At 39.1% G+C, this 16,384-nt stretch overlaps 1 protein-coding gene across 9 annotated transcripts in view; it reads left to right on the top strand.

The window, feature by feature from the left end:
• ANKS1B (ankyrin repeat and sterile alpha motif domain containing 1B) overlaps positions 1-9,034 on the top strand; it is a 393,118-nt gene extending 384,084 nt beyond the window's left edge. For 6 of the 9 annotated variants that reach the window (XM_085515431.1, XM_015858799.3, XM_085515425.1 and 3 more), the window contains 2 exons: positions 5,735-5,902; positions 7,086-9,034. In XM_085515431.1, coding sequence (XP_085371557.1) covers positions 5,735-5,902; positions 7,086-7,196 — 279 coding nt within the window. In that variant the 3' untranslated portion in view covers positions 7,197-9,034. The remainder of the gene's footprint in view (positions 1-5,734; positions 5,903-7,085) is intronic. The other 3 variants (XM_085515441.1, XM_032444026.2, XM_015858789.3) reach the window with 1 other exon arrangement.
• Positions 9,035-16,384: the final 7,350 nt, after the last annotated feature.

Genomic DNA, 16,384 nt, shown 5'->3' with positions numbered 1-16,384 from the left:
CTAACATTTTGCTCACTTCCTATACCTTAGGAGGAGTGTTTATTACCCCAACCACTATAAATGGCTAATTTAAGAAACTTTACTGTTTGTATTACTTTTCATGCGCTACATAATCCTCAGTGGGGTATTACCTACTCAAATATTCTTTTTTTTCTCCTTCTTTTTTTCTTTTTTTTCTTTTTTTCTTTTTTTTTTTTTTTTGGTACTGTTTTATTGCTCAGAATCTGATATTACTGATGGAAGTACAAAACTGTGAAAAAAAGAAATGTAAATATTTGCAACATAAGCATACAGTACATTCAATTTAAGTCTAGAACTTACAGAGGAGCCTGGTCTTCCAGTTTGCTAATAGATACAGTCCTCTTCATTTTTCAAGAGATGGAAATCCAATCATAATAAGAAAAATAAAGTTGAAAATGGTAAAATCTGCAGTAAAGTGTGAAAAAGAAGCATCTTAAATCTTATATAATATGGTAATATAATCACAGAATCATGGAATTGTAGGGGTTGGAAGGGACCTCCAGAGATCATTGAGTACAACCCCCCTTCAAAGCAGACCCCCTACATCAGGCAATAATATATATTATACATATATATATATATACACACATAAATATACATATGTATAATATATGCACTGAGATGAAAATTAGGTCCTTTAGTTTAGGAAACAGTAAAGAACTCTTTTTGTTTTTGCAAATATGGAAGTTTTTCAGTCTAACAGCATGGTGACACAAGTATCACTGATGCGTATTATTTAGAAGTGACTCAACTTCTCAGAGTTATGATGTTGTAATGAAAATTGGGAGTGACATCAGACTTGCTTAAGATATTTTGAAGTTTGGGAGTAGAAGAAAATGTATTGATCGATATTTTAAACTCACTTCACACATCCACTTGCAGAAACCAGAGTCAAAACCACCAATGAAGGATTTCCCTTTGGAGAAAGAAACTATGATGATAGTTCCTGCACCATAGTCCAGTTGAAGCATGGGAGACATCCAAAGAAATTTCAGTCAGACGTTCCTTCATTGTCCAACACACTGATGAAAAGAGGGCAAAAAGCATAAACAGGCACAACAGCTGCTCTAGTTCATGCCCAGGATAGACAGGGGTTCTGTGTAACCCAAGACTTCCCTTCTCTGAAGTCTTCTGTCCTTCACTGTGCAGACTTAATCTGGATAAGCACTGAAAACTGCTAGTACACATATTTTGCAGCAATGAAAAATACATGTCTTCAGGCCTCAAACTTCTGTTTATTGCCTTCTTCCAGTGGATTTGGGGACTGAAGATTTTTTTGAAGTTGTTCTCTGCTCTCGTGACCATCCAGATACAATCAGAATAGTATCTGCACATCTTAAGAATGGAAAACTTTTTTTCCTTTGCAGTACCCAACAACAGCATGCCCAGACTATACTCTCTGAGAGCATATTAGGCAGAATGTGGAAAGTCATTTTAATTTATCCTCACAGCCTTCTTGTGATGGAGCACTCAGCCACCACGAGCTTTCAGCTCATGAGCAAATGAGTCTCTCCTGTTGGGCTATCCTACATGCATGGCTTTTGCAAGAGTCTCAGAGGCACATTTGGGAGGCCTGTTTCCATGGCCATGTTGCATACAAAATATCTCTCTGTGCCACATTAGAAGAGAAGGATGAATTCAGAAGAGTATGCAACTGACCATCACTTTAAATCCAAGATGAGAAAGATTCAAGAATTTAAGTTGCAGGAGTGTCTGTTCATGAAAGCTGCATGCAGACCACAGCTGTTACAAGCAAATGCCAGCCATGTTCATTTCCTTGTAGCACTCTTGGCAAGTTGATCCTTCTTGTCTTTGATTGAACAAAGACTGATGCACTAGGATGTGTACAAATACACGTCCTTTCTAGCTGTCCCAAAATGTAAATGTTTTCTGGTCTGGAAGGTAAAGCATATGAACAGTCAACAGTGTAAATGTATGTGTGTGACAGTTCTTGACCTCAAAGAACCCCAGTTATTAATAAGTAACCTACCCTTCTGGTCAGGTTTCTATAGTAGGAATCTTCAACATCTGGCCTTGAAGACTTTTTGACAGCTAAGAACTGGGCAAATGATTTCATCTCAGGGGATGGAAATTTTGAACAGGGTTGGAATTATTCAGATTTTTCAACTTAAGATTCTGTATTCTGTGTTCTGTTTGATTTTGCCAGCTAAGATTTAAAGTTCAGTACTTTGCAAATGGTGTGTCCTAATTTACATTCTACACAGCAAATGTGGTATCGTCTCACCAATTATCTGCGGGATGCCAAAGGACACTTCTTCAGTAAACTCAGTCTAAAGATCAGATTTGACTGTGCTATTAGAAGGGAAAAAAGATTGTTACCTGAAAGCAGAAACCCATCAAATCTTCTTTAGATCCAAAATGCTGTTATAATAGGTCAAAACATTAGTTTCTACAATATATACATATGTATATTTACAAATATATAAAAGAATCCTTTGCAAGTGACATTTAAATCTTTTGTAGATCAAAAGACGGGACTTAACAATCTAGCTCTCATTCTCAAATTATTTCTGAAACCTCCATATGGCTTTATAGAAGCTTGAAAACACAGTGAAGAAGCAATGCCTGCTGCAGCTTGTGCAGTAAAGAAAATAAGTCCAACAGTAACAAAACAATTAGCCATTGTAATTTGTTTGGCTGACTTAAAACAGTTGAAGAATACCGACTCAGACTTGAACTAAGGAACTGAATTAACACATTATGTTGCAAATAAGGCAATTGACCTCAGTTTTTCATATCAGAAAAATTGTTGCTTAGACGCATTAGCTTACCTTCCTTCTCTGTTGTGCTGCGCAAGGAACACGACTGTAGCAGCACTCAAAATCCCAATGGTACTGAAAACTTCCTTTCCAAGGAGCTTGTCAGGGTGCCGTAAGGGTCAGTGTCTCCCATCATAACCATGGGGTCTATGACCTTGTTCTAAACATCTCTTGAAGAGACAGACCCACTTAACTTCATTTTGTGTCATGCGTAAAAAAAAATCTCCTTCCATCAGAAGGCTTTCCACTATGGCTTTTGTGGTTTTTATCTTCCTCCTGAATCTCCAAGGAATTCCTTCTCTTTTCTCTCCAGTAACAGCCCATCCAAGAATATATAAAAACTCTGACTTTCATATTCCTCTCCCAGTACTACAGATGAGAAATTCCTCAAACCAAATTCATTTAGCTTTGGTGTCTTTTTTCTAAGCACGATTCAGCAGATGTTGTGTTGGATTTGTTTTAATTTGTTTTGTTTCTCATTTTAAAAGGGACAAATTTAAAGCCCTCTAAGGCTTCCAAGAGAAGTGTACACTGCTTCTTCAAGGCCCTATCGCAGTGCACAATGTATGACATTTACGCACAATGGTTCAGTTTATGTTTAGAATACTGAACAAAGCAATAAATGTTCTGTTTTATTTAAAGCATTTTGTATATATACTAACCATTTAAACAGATTTTCACATGCTCCCGGAAGGGCTATTTTTTAACTTCACATTCTGCTCAAGAAAAGAAATCATAGTGGTTTCTCACAAGATACACGACCCAAACTAGATAGCCTATACATGGCAAACTCTCTGCTTTTCTCCACTCTCTTCTCAGGATTTTACATGCTGTCCCCCAAGGACCTTTTCACATACTTCCCTGGATTGTGCACTCTCTCAGTCTCACAGTATTACTGTCCACTTTTTCTCCAAGCCTTCATTACATGCTGTCAGTGTATTCATTTATCAGTGATAGTATCCAGTGTAGATAATCCCATGATGATATAGTACACTATCTAACTGTCATGACAGCAGATTAAGATGTCTTTAAAATAATATCCTTGTGTTGCTAATATGTGTACTCCATTTCAAATAATATTGTTCTGTGCATTTTTAACAATTATACTCAGCTGGTCTTAATTCCATAACTAGTGTTCTGCTAAAAGACAGAGCACTTTATAATGGTCTTTTTAGCCTTTCATTTCTGACTTCTCTGGCAAACTGTATTCTCAGTCTTTCTCAGTCCAGACCAGTTCCCTTAAATTAAAAGTGAGACAGTTTGGAGACTGCTGCCATCAGATCACGCAGAGGTTCTTATTTAGGATGCTGTGCAACTTTGGCAGGCTTGTTGCTGTTAATGTAGTCATCACAGCTGAGAGGATACCCCAGTGGAGGATTATAATTGTTTTCCCTCTGACCCAGCAAAGTCCAGAGTTGGCACCTTTTTAGAAGAAGATCTTATAATGAGCTAAATAGGCTGAAGTTAGCCTACATGTTCTTAGTATAGAGGTGTGATAACAGAGGGATGAAACTTCTTAATGGCTGCAGCAAAACTGTAGTGTAAGGCATGAAATTAAATGCTTAGCCCTTTAGCTGTACTGAACCACTGAAGGGCAGATAGTGTGCATCTGTGTGCCTTGCACTGCTTTCTGCCTTATTTCAAACTCAACACTTAGCCTCAACTGGCTAAAAATGCACCTCATTTAAAATGTATACATCTGAAATAATATTAAAAGCCTGTGGGAGTTTTAAGGGCTCACCTAGTTTCAAAGTAATGCAGGATTGCATCCAGCTAGAGAGGATCAGGAAGGAAAGAGTAACTCCTGAATTACATCTAAGATGCATGACTTACGGTAAGGAAACCACAGGACATGAGAAGGAAAGCCTGAAGGCTGGTGTTTGTTCTGCAGGGGTCCAAGATGTTATTGGAAAGCTTGTAGGAGCCTAGAAATAAATATAACAAAACAAACCCACAAGCCTGACAAAATTGCCATAGGCTTTCAGTTGCAATTTGGATTATGGTCAAATTTGAAACTCACAGCTGCTTTATCTGATGTAAAACTTTACTGGAAAAAACAAACAAACAAATAAAAAAAACCACATTTGTACTGATCCCCCAGTTCCTCATTCGTGCTTTATTAAATCTTTCAACAGGTTTTCTTCCACACATCCTCTAAGAATTTAAAATATTCTAGGTATAACACTAAGTAGATCATGTTCTTTAGAACCTGACCTCTTTGGTAATACCTGCAAACTCCCCAGGCTTATGCTGACATTCCAGTTTAAGCTCAAACAGTTTTACTTTTAGAAAACAAAACCACAAGAAGGTTGCCTCTGCCTTTATACATCCCAAGTGTAGCACTTACCTTAACGCATACGTGGGTGCACTGCATCTGCATCTGCACCTTCAACAAGGATGTCTTGTCCTTTGAGGAGGGTCACAGCAGATCTGAAGCTCTCTCCTTTTCCCATGTCCTGGGTGATGGCACCGCATGGCATTGCAGCACACTCCAGGAAGCAGTAAGTCAGGTTGCGTGCCCTGGGGGCAGAGGAGAGATCAGCAGAGGAGGTCTGAAAGACAGCAAAATGGAATGTCAGATAAGTGCAGTAGTACCCATTGGGTGGGATCAAGAAGAGTGAAGGGTCAGGAATGAATACATTCGTTCTAAAAGGTGGCACCCACCCACACAACCCTTTTCTCATGTCTAGTGAGTCAATGTTTTCAAAGATTTGAAAAGCAATTGTTTTCACTACAGTAGATTACATTTAGATTGTCCTTAATTAATTAGAAATCAGTTGACTGATGTAAATATTGCAGAGACACAGGAAGTTATTTCCAGTGTGTTTTTAATTACTTCATTACAAATCCATTCTGTAGACAGCACTAACGCTTCTTTTATCTAACAACAACTCTGCCTAATCCCAATTTTAAATGTTTTTGTTTTGTTCCAGAACTTAGCTTACGAAATCATTCTCACACTAGGACAAGCATTTGAGGTGGCCTATCAGCTTGCACTACAAGCGCGAAAAGGGGGCCATTCTTCAACCCTCCCTGAGAGCTTTGAAAACAAACCCTCCAAACCTATTCCAAAACCGCGTGTTAGTATTCGGAAGTCAGTGGTAAGTAGAATGGAGTGGTGCGTGAATAAAAACCAACATTCAGCTATACAGTAAGAGATGATATGCATGTTGAAGTTGTGTCACCCCTGCCCAACCCTCAGTAGGGTTGAGTCACTGTATCACAGTCAGCCGTTTGGAACTACCGCTCATTTGGTGTTTCATCAATTTAAGAAGTCAATTCAGTAGTGCTGGGGATCACAGCCAATGCATACATCCAAAACTGTTCAGTTCCAAGGAGTTTCCTGAGCTTGTGTCAAGAAATCAATCCGGAGCCAAACTTAAGCCACTGCATGTGCATATCGATAGCTCACAAATTTTGTTTGATTTAGGTAGGGCTGCCAAATGATTACACCTAATCAAATTACTAATCCAAATCAATTTGCAATGATCTTCTTGTCACAACAAGCAACTTCTTTTCTTACCTTATTGATTGATTTATTTATTTTTGATGCTCAGCAGAAATAGGTTTCAGAACCTGTTTCAGAACTGTATTTCAATACACCTTAACATCTTTGGAATCTCAAATTCAAAAGAACTGTAGGTAATCTGAGCCTCCCTATCACTTTTATTAAAGGTGCCATCTTAGAGGGCATGGCAGACAGAGAAGTACTCTTTTATTGGTGTAATGTCCCAAAAATTGTGAAACTTTTTTTTAAATCAAGAGAGAATACAGACGTGGCGTGATTTGATTGCATGCTGTATCATATTCCTTGGATATAAAGGGAGAGCCATCCTCTGTGATAGTTAATTCTAGGGTGAGTGGAAGAGGACATATACACATGAAAGTGCGCTTTTGGCCGTACACTTTTCAGTACATCGGCACAGATTCTTCATCCATAGACTTGTAAGAAAGAACATTTTTTGATGCCATCATCTGTCTCATTATTAAAACGACTCCGGAGCATCAAGTCTTGCTTTAAACATAGCATAACAGGCTTTGATGCTCTATAGCTTGGGGATAGACACAGCTCTGATCTGAACAGTAAAAAGAGGGCAGCCATCAGTAAGTAGATGGGAATGTAGACCCCCTGCACTGACATGCTTTAGGCATTAGAAGAGGACTTTGTTGATAAAGGGCTTGCTCTGTGTTCGGGGTTGTTGCTTTTTTGAAAGAAATATAATCTGCTTGAAATGCTGTGTGCAGAGATGGTAACCCGTCTGTATATTTGCATTTGTTTTAAAGCAGATAGATCCATCTGAGCAAAAGACTCTCGCGAATCTACCGTGGATTGTTGAACCCGGACAAGAAGCCAAAAGAGGCATTAATACCAAGTATGAAACTACCATTTTCTGATACAAAACTGTCCCCCTATTCCTTGTTGTGCCTTGCACTCCAAGCAGTCACAGCACAGCCTTTCCTTTATGGCAACGTTTCAACCCAGCAGAGAGGAAGACTGCACTGTATGCGTGGCCTTGTAACTAACAAAAAAGGCTGATAGTCATTTCTGGTGATGTTCTTCTTCCTGCAGCACTGACAGAAGAATGACACTATACGAAGACTTTTAAAATTACAGTCCACAAGAGGAGTGAGAAACATTATTTTTCACGCAGTTCTCCCTTGTGACTCTGCCACAGTGCTTTCTTTGATTTCTTCTTTTAGAATTCTACTTTTTAAAAAACAAAAGGTCTCTAAACTAACACTAATGCTGCCTACGAGTAGGATATTTGATTGGTTTTTTATTTAAATCTTGGCAGTTTTTAATTGAAATATAAACCAGAATTAATAAATAGAGTATTTGTGAAACCACTGAATTCATTAATATTTGCTGTGTTGAATAAAGAACTCATTAAAGTGACGAGAAATTAGGTACCCTGATTTCTGTGTGCGCTGGTTTTATATGTAATCATTGGTGTCCTTTGATCCTCTGCAGAAACAGGAGCCTCTTGAACTGTAACAAAGGATCAGAGTTTTATGAATGGTTAGAAGAAAGGTATTAATAATGCACAGAAAACGTTTATTAGATATTTTTATGGAAGAGAAGTACTATAGGAAAACATGAGAGTATTTATGGAAAGGAAGCCAGATTAATTATGACAAATGTTGTTTATTTTGAGGTTAATTAAACCATTGCTATCGCAGCATTATGAAAATTGTAGAAGGTGTAGCATCAGCGCACTGGATGTTCCATGCCACCAGTCTGAAATGGAAGCGGAATGGTCACTCTCCTACTCCACTTACATGCAAGTTTATGCAGTTTGGCATCGCTATAGCCATGAATTCTACTCGTATTTTTAAAAATAATCTCAGTGGTTCTAAAAAAATAAAAATAAAAAATAAAAATAAAACAAAAAAAAAAGTCAAAACTCTGGATTTTGCTATCGAGATTTCTGCCACAAGAAAGCTTGTTTAGAAGAATGCTGGTGAAATTCTACCGCAAAACATTTTCTAAGTAGAAATAACGAGAAAAAGAAAAAAATTCCAAAGTTATAAAATTGTTTTCACGGAACAAAGGATTTAAGCGTTTGCTTAATATTTGATTAAATAATATTTGCTTACATTTTTCTTTAAAGTGTTTTAATTTTTTTAACGTCTGTGGAGTATTTGTATAATACCATGATGTATATTTATGTAGAACTGAAATTATAACAGTACAAATATCACTATAGGAGAAAAAATGGCATTTTAACGTATATTGTTCTATCAAGTCAAATTGTGAATCATTTTGAAGTTCATGATAGAGATATTGATAAATCGTGTGGTTGTCTTAACGTTTTTTTTAATTCTTATTTCATATCCGGCTGAGGTTTTCAGTTAGAATCATCAGTTGGTGAATTCCAGAATTGGAAACGGGACTTGGTTTAAACCTGATAATTGTATATGGTTTAATTAAACCTAATCATAGCGCCGAGTGATGACATAATTTTAATACAGTATTCAATTTACTTGAACAAAATAGTTCCTTGTACATATTTTGCCTCTTCACTGTTGATATGTACGTAGTCAACTGACGGTCAAAAACTAACACAAAAATATGGTACCAAAAGGAAAACTGTATAGGAGAACAGTAAATAGTAGCCTCACTGCAACAAAACTTATGTAAATATGCTTGGGCTTCCAGTTATAAATTTTGTAATTTTGTCATTTATTTATATCCTATAAAAGCACACAAAATAAAATGAAGTTGTACAGTCCCCATGCTTTGTGCATTGCTTTGTTCTTGCAGAAGGAAACAAAATGGGTTTGGTCCCAGCCATCGAGCAGCCCTCCCTTTCACCAGTTTCACTCAGCTTGGAGCTTATCCCACACAAACACAGGCATTGCTGTGGGGACAGTTTTGTTTTAGAATACAGACTTTGTTTACAGATGGTTAAATACTTTAAAGCCCTTAATTAGATGACTCTTCAGTGCGCTACTCAACTGCTGACTTTCTGTATTTAATCGCATGCTCTAAAGAACTGCACAGGGAGTTGCACTAAAACAGGCTCGCTTCAGGCTCCAGAAGTACAAAAGTGGCCAGTTTTCAGGCTACAAGCTGGGGCGCTGCTAATGCAGCTGAGTGACCCCAAAAATTAAAGGTGTAGCACAACTCCAGTCAGGCATAAGGAAAGTGAAGCAACAGGAGGGACTGGCAGCTTACAGGAGAAATTTGAGCCAGGTTCATCAAAGAGATGGCAAAGAGGTCAGGTGGCAGAGTGAGTGGCTGGAATCAATTGGGAGCAAGGATAAGGGGCAAAAGTGCATGAGGGTGGCTAGAAAGACTGATGGAAGATGAAGGACTGGTAGGACAGAGAATGAGTACTAAGAGGAAAGTTTGGGGACATGGCAAGTCAGTGCGCGACTGGAGCCCTCGCAGCAGCAGACAGTGAGAGTGGAAGGACAGGTAAGAGTTTACAGGCATAAGATGCTTCTGTATTTGTGGAAACCTGGTGTTTTAGAAGGAACCATTTGCTACACTGACTGATCCTAGCATAAACCCAGTGGAAGCAAATCCATTGGATCTCCTCTGTAGCATGGAATAATGTTAGCATTTCTTTCCTTAGATCTATAGAGGCTTCTCTGAATATAGGACACAGATCTGCAATAGCCCAAAGTAGTTACTGCTTGATCTTTAGTCCATTTTGGCGAAGGTAAGCAGCCAATTTCTTTTTTTAAGTCTGTAAAATGCTGGAATTTTATAGGAAATGAGAAAACAATGGTCAGTCTTAAAAGTGAAGGCATAGAAAAAGCCAGACACCTCCAAAAGATCAGAAAGTGAGGAAGATTGCTTTACTTGTTTGCTACTCAAGTAAAGAGGTAAGAAGGGCAGTCAAGGAGAGTACATGAAGAAACTGGAACGCTGTCATGAAAACAGGAGTTAATTGCAACAACTACCTTTGCTCTGAGGGTGGAGTGCTGTCGAAGATGAGAGGAGGTAGATTGCACTTGACATGAGGTGATAAAGAAACTGGAATCAAAGTGAGGTAAGTGTGAGTGACAAAGGAGTTTCATCATTAGCAGTGAGGTCTCTAAAATACAAGGCAAAAAGCTTCTCGGAACAGTAGGAACTCCTGAGGAAACAAGGGGGATATCGTGTTGTGGAGCTGGAAGATTTTCTGAAGGAAATGTTGCTTTTGAGACTGGATGTAGTGACTACTCCAATCTGGCCTGGCATTTATTTAAAGCCAGATGAGCTACAGCTCACAACTGAGAGGAGGAGACACACATCTGGTTCTTCTGTTCTGACAGTGAGTGTGTGAGGGGCTGCTTCTCCTGCAGAATCCCGATGTTATACACAGCTTTCACTTTCAACTCTACATCTCAGCATCGCCAACTGGTATGGCCATCAGATGGTGCCACTAAGTAGGTAATCAGGAGGTCATGAAAGAGGTGGCGTCAGTCCTTTTCCAGGGGGGGGAAAAATAGCATGCTAGACAACTAATAAGCTTTCATGTCCAGAGACGAAATGGTGTGTAGCTTCCATTCTAGATTAAAACAGTTTGTGTCATGTGCAGAACTCTCGTCTAATTTTGCCCTAGTTTTCTTTCAATATGTTCTATTCAGCTACCCGGCTTCACACTTTACTGGAGAATGATGTCTAAGATGCCATCAAGACAACAGTCAGAAATAGTAACTTCAACTGTCTCCAAGCTGCTGACTACAGGCTGAAAGAACAATTGGCTCTACACAAGAATTGAGTGACAGTGACAAGCGTGTAAGTGAAAGACACATCACAGGGACCAGAGACAATATTTAAATGAGGGCATGTTTAAGGAAGAGGGATATCCATTATCTCATGTAAAAAGACCAGCTGCTTTACAGCTCTTAGCCAGAGGTAAACATTGCCAAGGATTTTCATCTCACTGGAAAGCACAGGGGGAAACTGCTCAGGCTTCTGTTCTGCAGTGCTCTGAAGCCATTTAGTGCTCTGTAACTTCCTAAAGGTGAACCAGATTCTTTGCTAAATGAGCTCAGTTAATGTTCCTGGCCATGCTGCTATCCCGTCCACCCTTGAATACTTTAATTCTCACTAACTGGGATCTCATAACCCAAGCTGGTTGGAGGCTGATCAAAAGTTCAGCAACCTGAAACAAACTAGATTTGCTTGCAGCCAGTTTTCTCACTGGGATATTGTGTAAGTGCTGGAAGAGCTCCTTCCTGCTGACTAGACAACTGAATCCTGAGCACAGCCCACCAAAATGCTGCAGTCTGACTTCAAGAGGCAGAAGGGGGAAACAAGAAAACTACATTTTTATCAGTCATCTGAACAAAAAAATGTTTTCTGCATAGGAAGAACTGAAGGCCTTCAGCTATTTCTTCACATGTAGAAAAAGTGCTAAGGACTTAGCATCACAAGCAAACCTCTTTAGAAGATGCGTCCTTTTGTCATTTTTTTAAGCATGACAATTCCTGCCTTCAGGTCTTTAGAACTGTTCAGGTTCTCTAGATCCCAACCCAAAGCCAAATTTCTTATAATATTAACTGCTTTTTAAAAAGGAAAAGATAATATTCCAGCACAACGCTAAGGATGTTCAGTGACAGAGAGGACGTGTCCAAATTTCAAGTCAATGTATTCGTTATTGTCTCCTTTGAACGAGCATTAGGAAAATCATAAAGTCAGAGTGGGACAGGGGAAATCACAAGTGTACTCCAACATGGAGAATACCCAAAGAACATTAACTTTATCCTATAGTGACACCAAGAGGAAAATGGAATAGACTACACTGATCTTTAAAATACATTAGATGCAGTGCAATCTTCATTCTTTTCCTATGTTTATTGGATAGTGATAATCATTAGGCTGCAGAATTAGGGGCGTGAGTACATCCTAAGCAGAAATATCCCATAAATATATAGTAGAAGCTAGTTGAGGCTAACACTACGTACTCCTTAATTTTATGTTGCAGAAAAGAATAATATTCTGTTATATGCTGTCTTGAATAATCAGTCATGTATTATATGAGCAGTTGTGCATTAGAATTAAGTGACTCTACTGAAACCTCCAGGTATCTGGAAATTATATATATGATTGGAGACTTATTTAAGAAGATCCTGCATCAGTCACCATGGCATCTATCACAACCCTTGCACCTTGCTCAATTATACTGACATAAAGCTTAAAGCATCACCTCGGCCAAATGCCTTAATCTCAGAAAATTAAACTGATTGCATTTCAGCAAGAAGGAAGGGAAGAGACGGCTAAAATGCCATAATTATCCCCAGCCTCTGACATGGCAGGAGAGCTCTTCAGTGAGAAGCACCTAAGCAATTCCAGCTGGTAATGCACATGTTCTGTCCCCAGTGATACAGAAAAAGATGGGAAAAAATATCCTGCCAACCTGCCTTAGGGGAAACTGCTTCCCAGACAGAAGTCTTACACAAGGCAGTCTGCAAGGAAGCTACACTAGCAGAAGAAATAAGGATGGACAGCTGTTGCATCTGAAGGCACAGCTGAGCTGTATTCAATACTGCACTTCTTAAAGTGGCCATTCTCAAAGGAAAGTTTAAGGTTAAGAAATCAAATTGTAAACTACAAGAACTAAGCTTTTCCTGATCCACAAATAATCAGTAGAAGCTCTGAGTCTTAGTAGTTTGTCACGGTCACTGTTCTAGCACAGACCACAGAGTCCTGATGTAAGAAACATTATTATCACATTGTCTAAGGCCCCTTTCTGCACCTATTTTTGGGTGAGATGTGCAAGACAGTAAGGATCTTAGCGTTATCATAATCCATAACATGAAAATCATGCAGAAGAGATGGGAGCACATAAGTATTGAGAAGAAGACGGCAAAAAGGAATCAATTTCATCCTGAAATATAAGTAGCAGATCTTTATACGTGATGAATTGTTAATAAATCTCGTGGATTGCTTCCTTACATGAGTAAGGTCAGTTTTATTTCCACACCACCATTTTCAAGGTGGCCTCAGTGGTGTTCTTGATTCCATTGTGTACATCACAGCTATACCTCATTCATAACATAACAAGGAAAATATGCCACTGAACATCAAAAGACAGACTCATTATTTTGTGATAGCTACTTATTCTTGCTGTTAGCTTTTTATTAGTTTATATCACCTGCAGCTATTATCATTAGGTATATCTGGAGCATAAACAAAAATATTAATTATCACTGTAAGAATAAAACCTCCTATATTTTAAACCCCCCTAAAACATTTTCTACTAGTGCTGTAGAATAGTACCACTTTTAAATCAAAGCATCGTGTGATGGGGAATCATATTTCCTGACGAAATCTAAACTTCATACATTGACATTGATGGGGTTAAAAAAACCAAAACCCCACAAACAAAGCAATTAGACGTTTGCTAGTGACGCTCGACAAAAGTAATCTCTCATAAAACCACAACCATCACCAATACCTTGAAAAATTCTGTGACGTTCAGAGTAGATCCACTTTTTCATACAACCCTAAATCTGCCATTCCACTCTTCCACACTTTTACAGAGGACTGAATTCAGGCCAGTATTTCCCTTGGCCTCCTCTATCAAACTCAAGAAATGTCACAACTCACAATCCTATGGCACAATTTGGGCCACTAAGATGGTGAAGGGCCTGGAGCATCTCCCCTATGAGGAGAGACTTAGGGAACTGGGTCTGTTTAGCCTTAAAAAAAGAAGGCTGAGAGGGGACTTGATCCAGGTTTATAAGTACCTGAGGTGTGGGAGCCATAGTGGTGAGGCTGGTCTCTTTTCAGTAGTGCATGGGGATAGGACTAGGGGTAATGGGATGAAAGTACAGCATAGGAAGTTCCGCATGAATGTGCGGAAGAACTTCTTTACAGTGAGGGTGACGGAGCACTGGAACAGGCTGCCCAGGGAGGTGGTGGAGTCTCCTTCTCTGGAGATATTTAAGACCCGCCTGGACGCCTATCTGTGTGACATGGTGTAGGGAGCCTGCTTTGGCAGGGGGTTGGACTTGATGATCTCTAGAGGTCCCTTCCAACCCCTACAATTCTGTGATTCTGTGATTCTGTGAATCCTTTAGAAATTGCTCATTTTCTTCAAAACATGATGAGCTCTACTAGGAGTGCTACAAAGGGCCCTGTATCTCACCCATCTCAGGCATTCAGCTCTTTATCGTCAGGATTTGCTGACTTCAAATTCTTTAGTTCGAACAAATGTCTCCATGCCACCTGTTAATATTATAACTCTCCTGTTCCTGAGATTAAAATGACATAGGTTAGATACACCTTGGCATTTTATGCCAAAAATTTCCTCTCTCAAAAATATTATTTCACACGTGTTAAAAGGACTAAGCTGTTATTAAAGCATAGCTTTAACTCTAAATGAACTTTTCTTTACTTTGATTGCTGGCATTGCACTGCATGGTGTGCAAACCCAGATCATTTGGTGTTTAATTCATAGCTTTCACTTCAATATAATAAATATCTCCTAATATATTTGTTTGTTTCCATGCAGCTCTTGCACCTCTTCTAAAGGGATGTCCTGAAAGATTGCATCTCATTCTATGGGTTCATTGGATTTCTTTCCACAGCTGTGGAACCACAGCTCCTTGGACCTCTTTCAACAATTCCCAGCTCTAACACATCCTACATCACATCAGTGTTCACAGCAATACCAAAATTTGCTTTGTTGGAGAAATCCTGAATCTGTAACTCCGTGCTTGTGGGGATATGATGTTACACAAGGAGTGTGCAAGATGAGTACGATCAGAGACACCTGGGAAACTGCTGATTTCTATGCCTTGCATTTGATTTCATAATCGTGTTATGTAATACAGATTTCATAAAGGTTTGCTTTTCAAGAACTTTGAAGCTGATCTGGAGCCAAGTGTGTGGGTGTGTTTCATCTCACTATAGTTGATTTAACTTGTAAAATGGAGACTTAACTTCCCCTCTCTATTTTCCCTCAATTACATAAACATTCCTGTGAACAAGTCAGTAAGAATTTATGACAGATCTAGAGCTGCCTGGTGATAATTTATGATCAATCTATGCTGGCCTGATTACCAAAATGATTGTTATATGGCTTCATTCGTTTAACGTAGCAAAAACCCCTCCAGCCCAAAGGACGAAGATATTCAACTGTTCTCAGAGCTCTTTTGGCTCCAACGACATGGGGTTTGTTACATGGAAACGAGCACAGGAAACTAATTTGTTCTGTAAAGAGCCAGGCCCCAAGAGGCTTAGTGAAACACTTTCAAGAGACTTCAGCTTTCTTATTGTAAGTAAGTGAACACACACGCATCATTTAAACAGTCCAACTACCACATGGCTGAGCAGTATCCCACAAGTGTTAACAGTAGGGGGTGATACAGGAAGCGCTGAAATTGTGATACAAGCAGAGTGAAAATCTTCTTTATCCTCAGTGGATCCTTTACATCTATAACCCTGACACACCCAGCTTAGGCCTTTACCAGATTTAGCCTTTAGAAGACAGGTATGCAGTGAGATAGACTGGGGGAAAAAAAAAAACAGAGAAAGAAAAAGATAGATAGGAAAAGAACAAAGACAGCACACAGCATCATAGCTTTGTAAATGCTGAAAGAAATTGGTCAACCTTCTTCAGAGCTCATGCTGCAAACAAGCCTAGTCTCAGCATATTGCACATCAGCAGAGCCAGTGATTTATGTCCTATTCTTAGCTTGAAATAACAAAGTGAAATTGAGTGCAAAGATCATTTAAAGCGTTCCGAGCAGCTGGCACAGTCCCATTCCCCAAACACTGGAGTTCTGCTCTTCTTGAAATTGCAACAGAAATAAAGTGTCTCCAGCCCTTAAAGGCCTCGTGCTTCCTCAACACCGCCTATGACAGTGTACACACTCGTGTCTTCAGAGGAGACAGGAGAAGGTAGAAGGAAAGATGTGAAAAAGCAGACATGAGTGTGTGCTGGCAGGTAGTAATAACTAGAAAGCATCCCTCTTTCCAAATTGTGAAGATGAATACAAATACCACATTCATTTCCCAACTAGTGTTACAGCGGCAGCGAAAAAGATAACCTTAATTCAACCCCCGGAAATTGTAAACAGTTCTGTAGGGGTCACATATAGCAAGGAATACGGTTCCATGAAAAGAAATGGATGAT

Source organism: Coturnix japonica, chromosome 1, assembly GCF_054131305.1.
Source record: "Coturnix japonica strain WE chromosome 1, WE-NBRP24, whole genome shotgun sequence".
NCBI lineage: Eukaryota > Metazoa > Chordata > Aves > Galliformes > Phasianidae > Coturnix > Coturnix japonica.
Note: the sequence above shows the minus strand (reverse complement) of the source record. Positions and strands in the feature narration are given on the sequence as shown.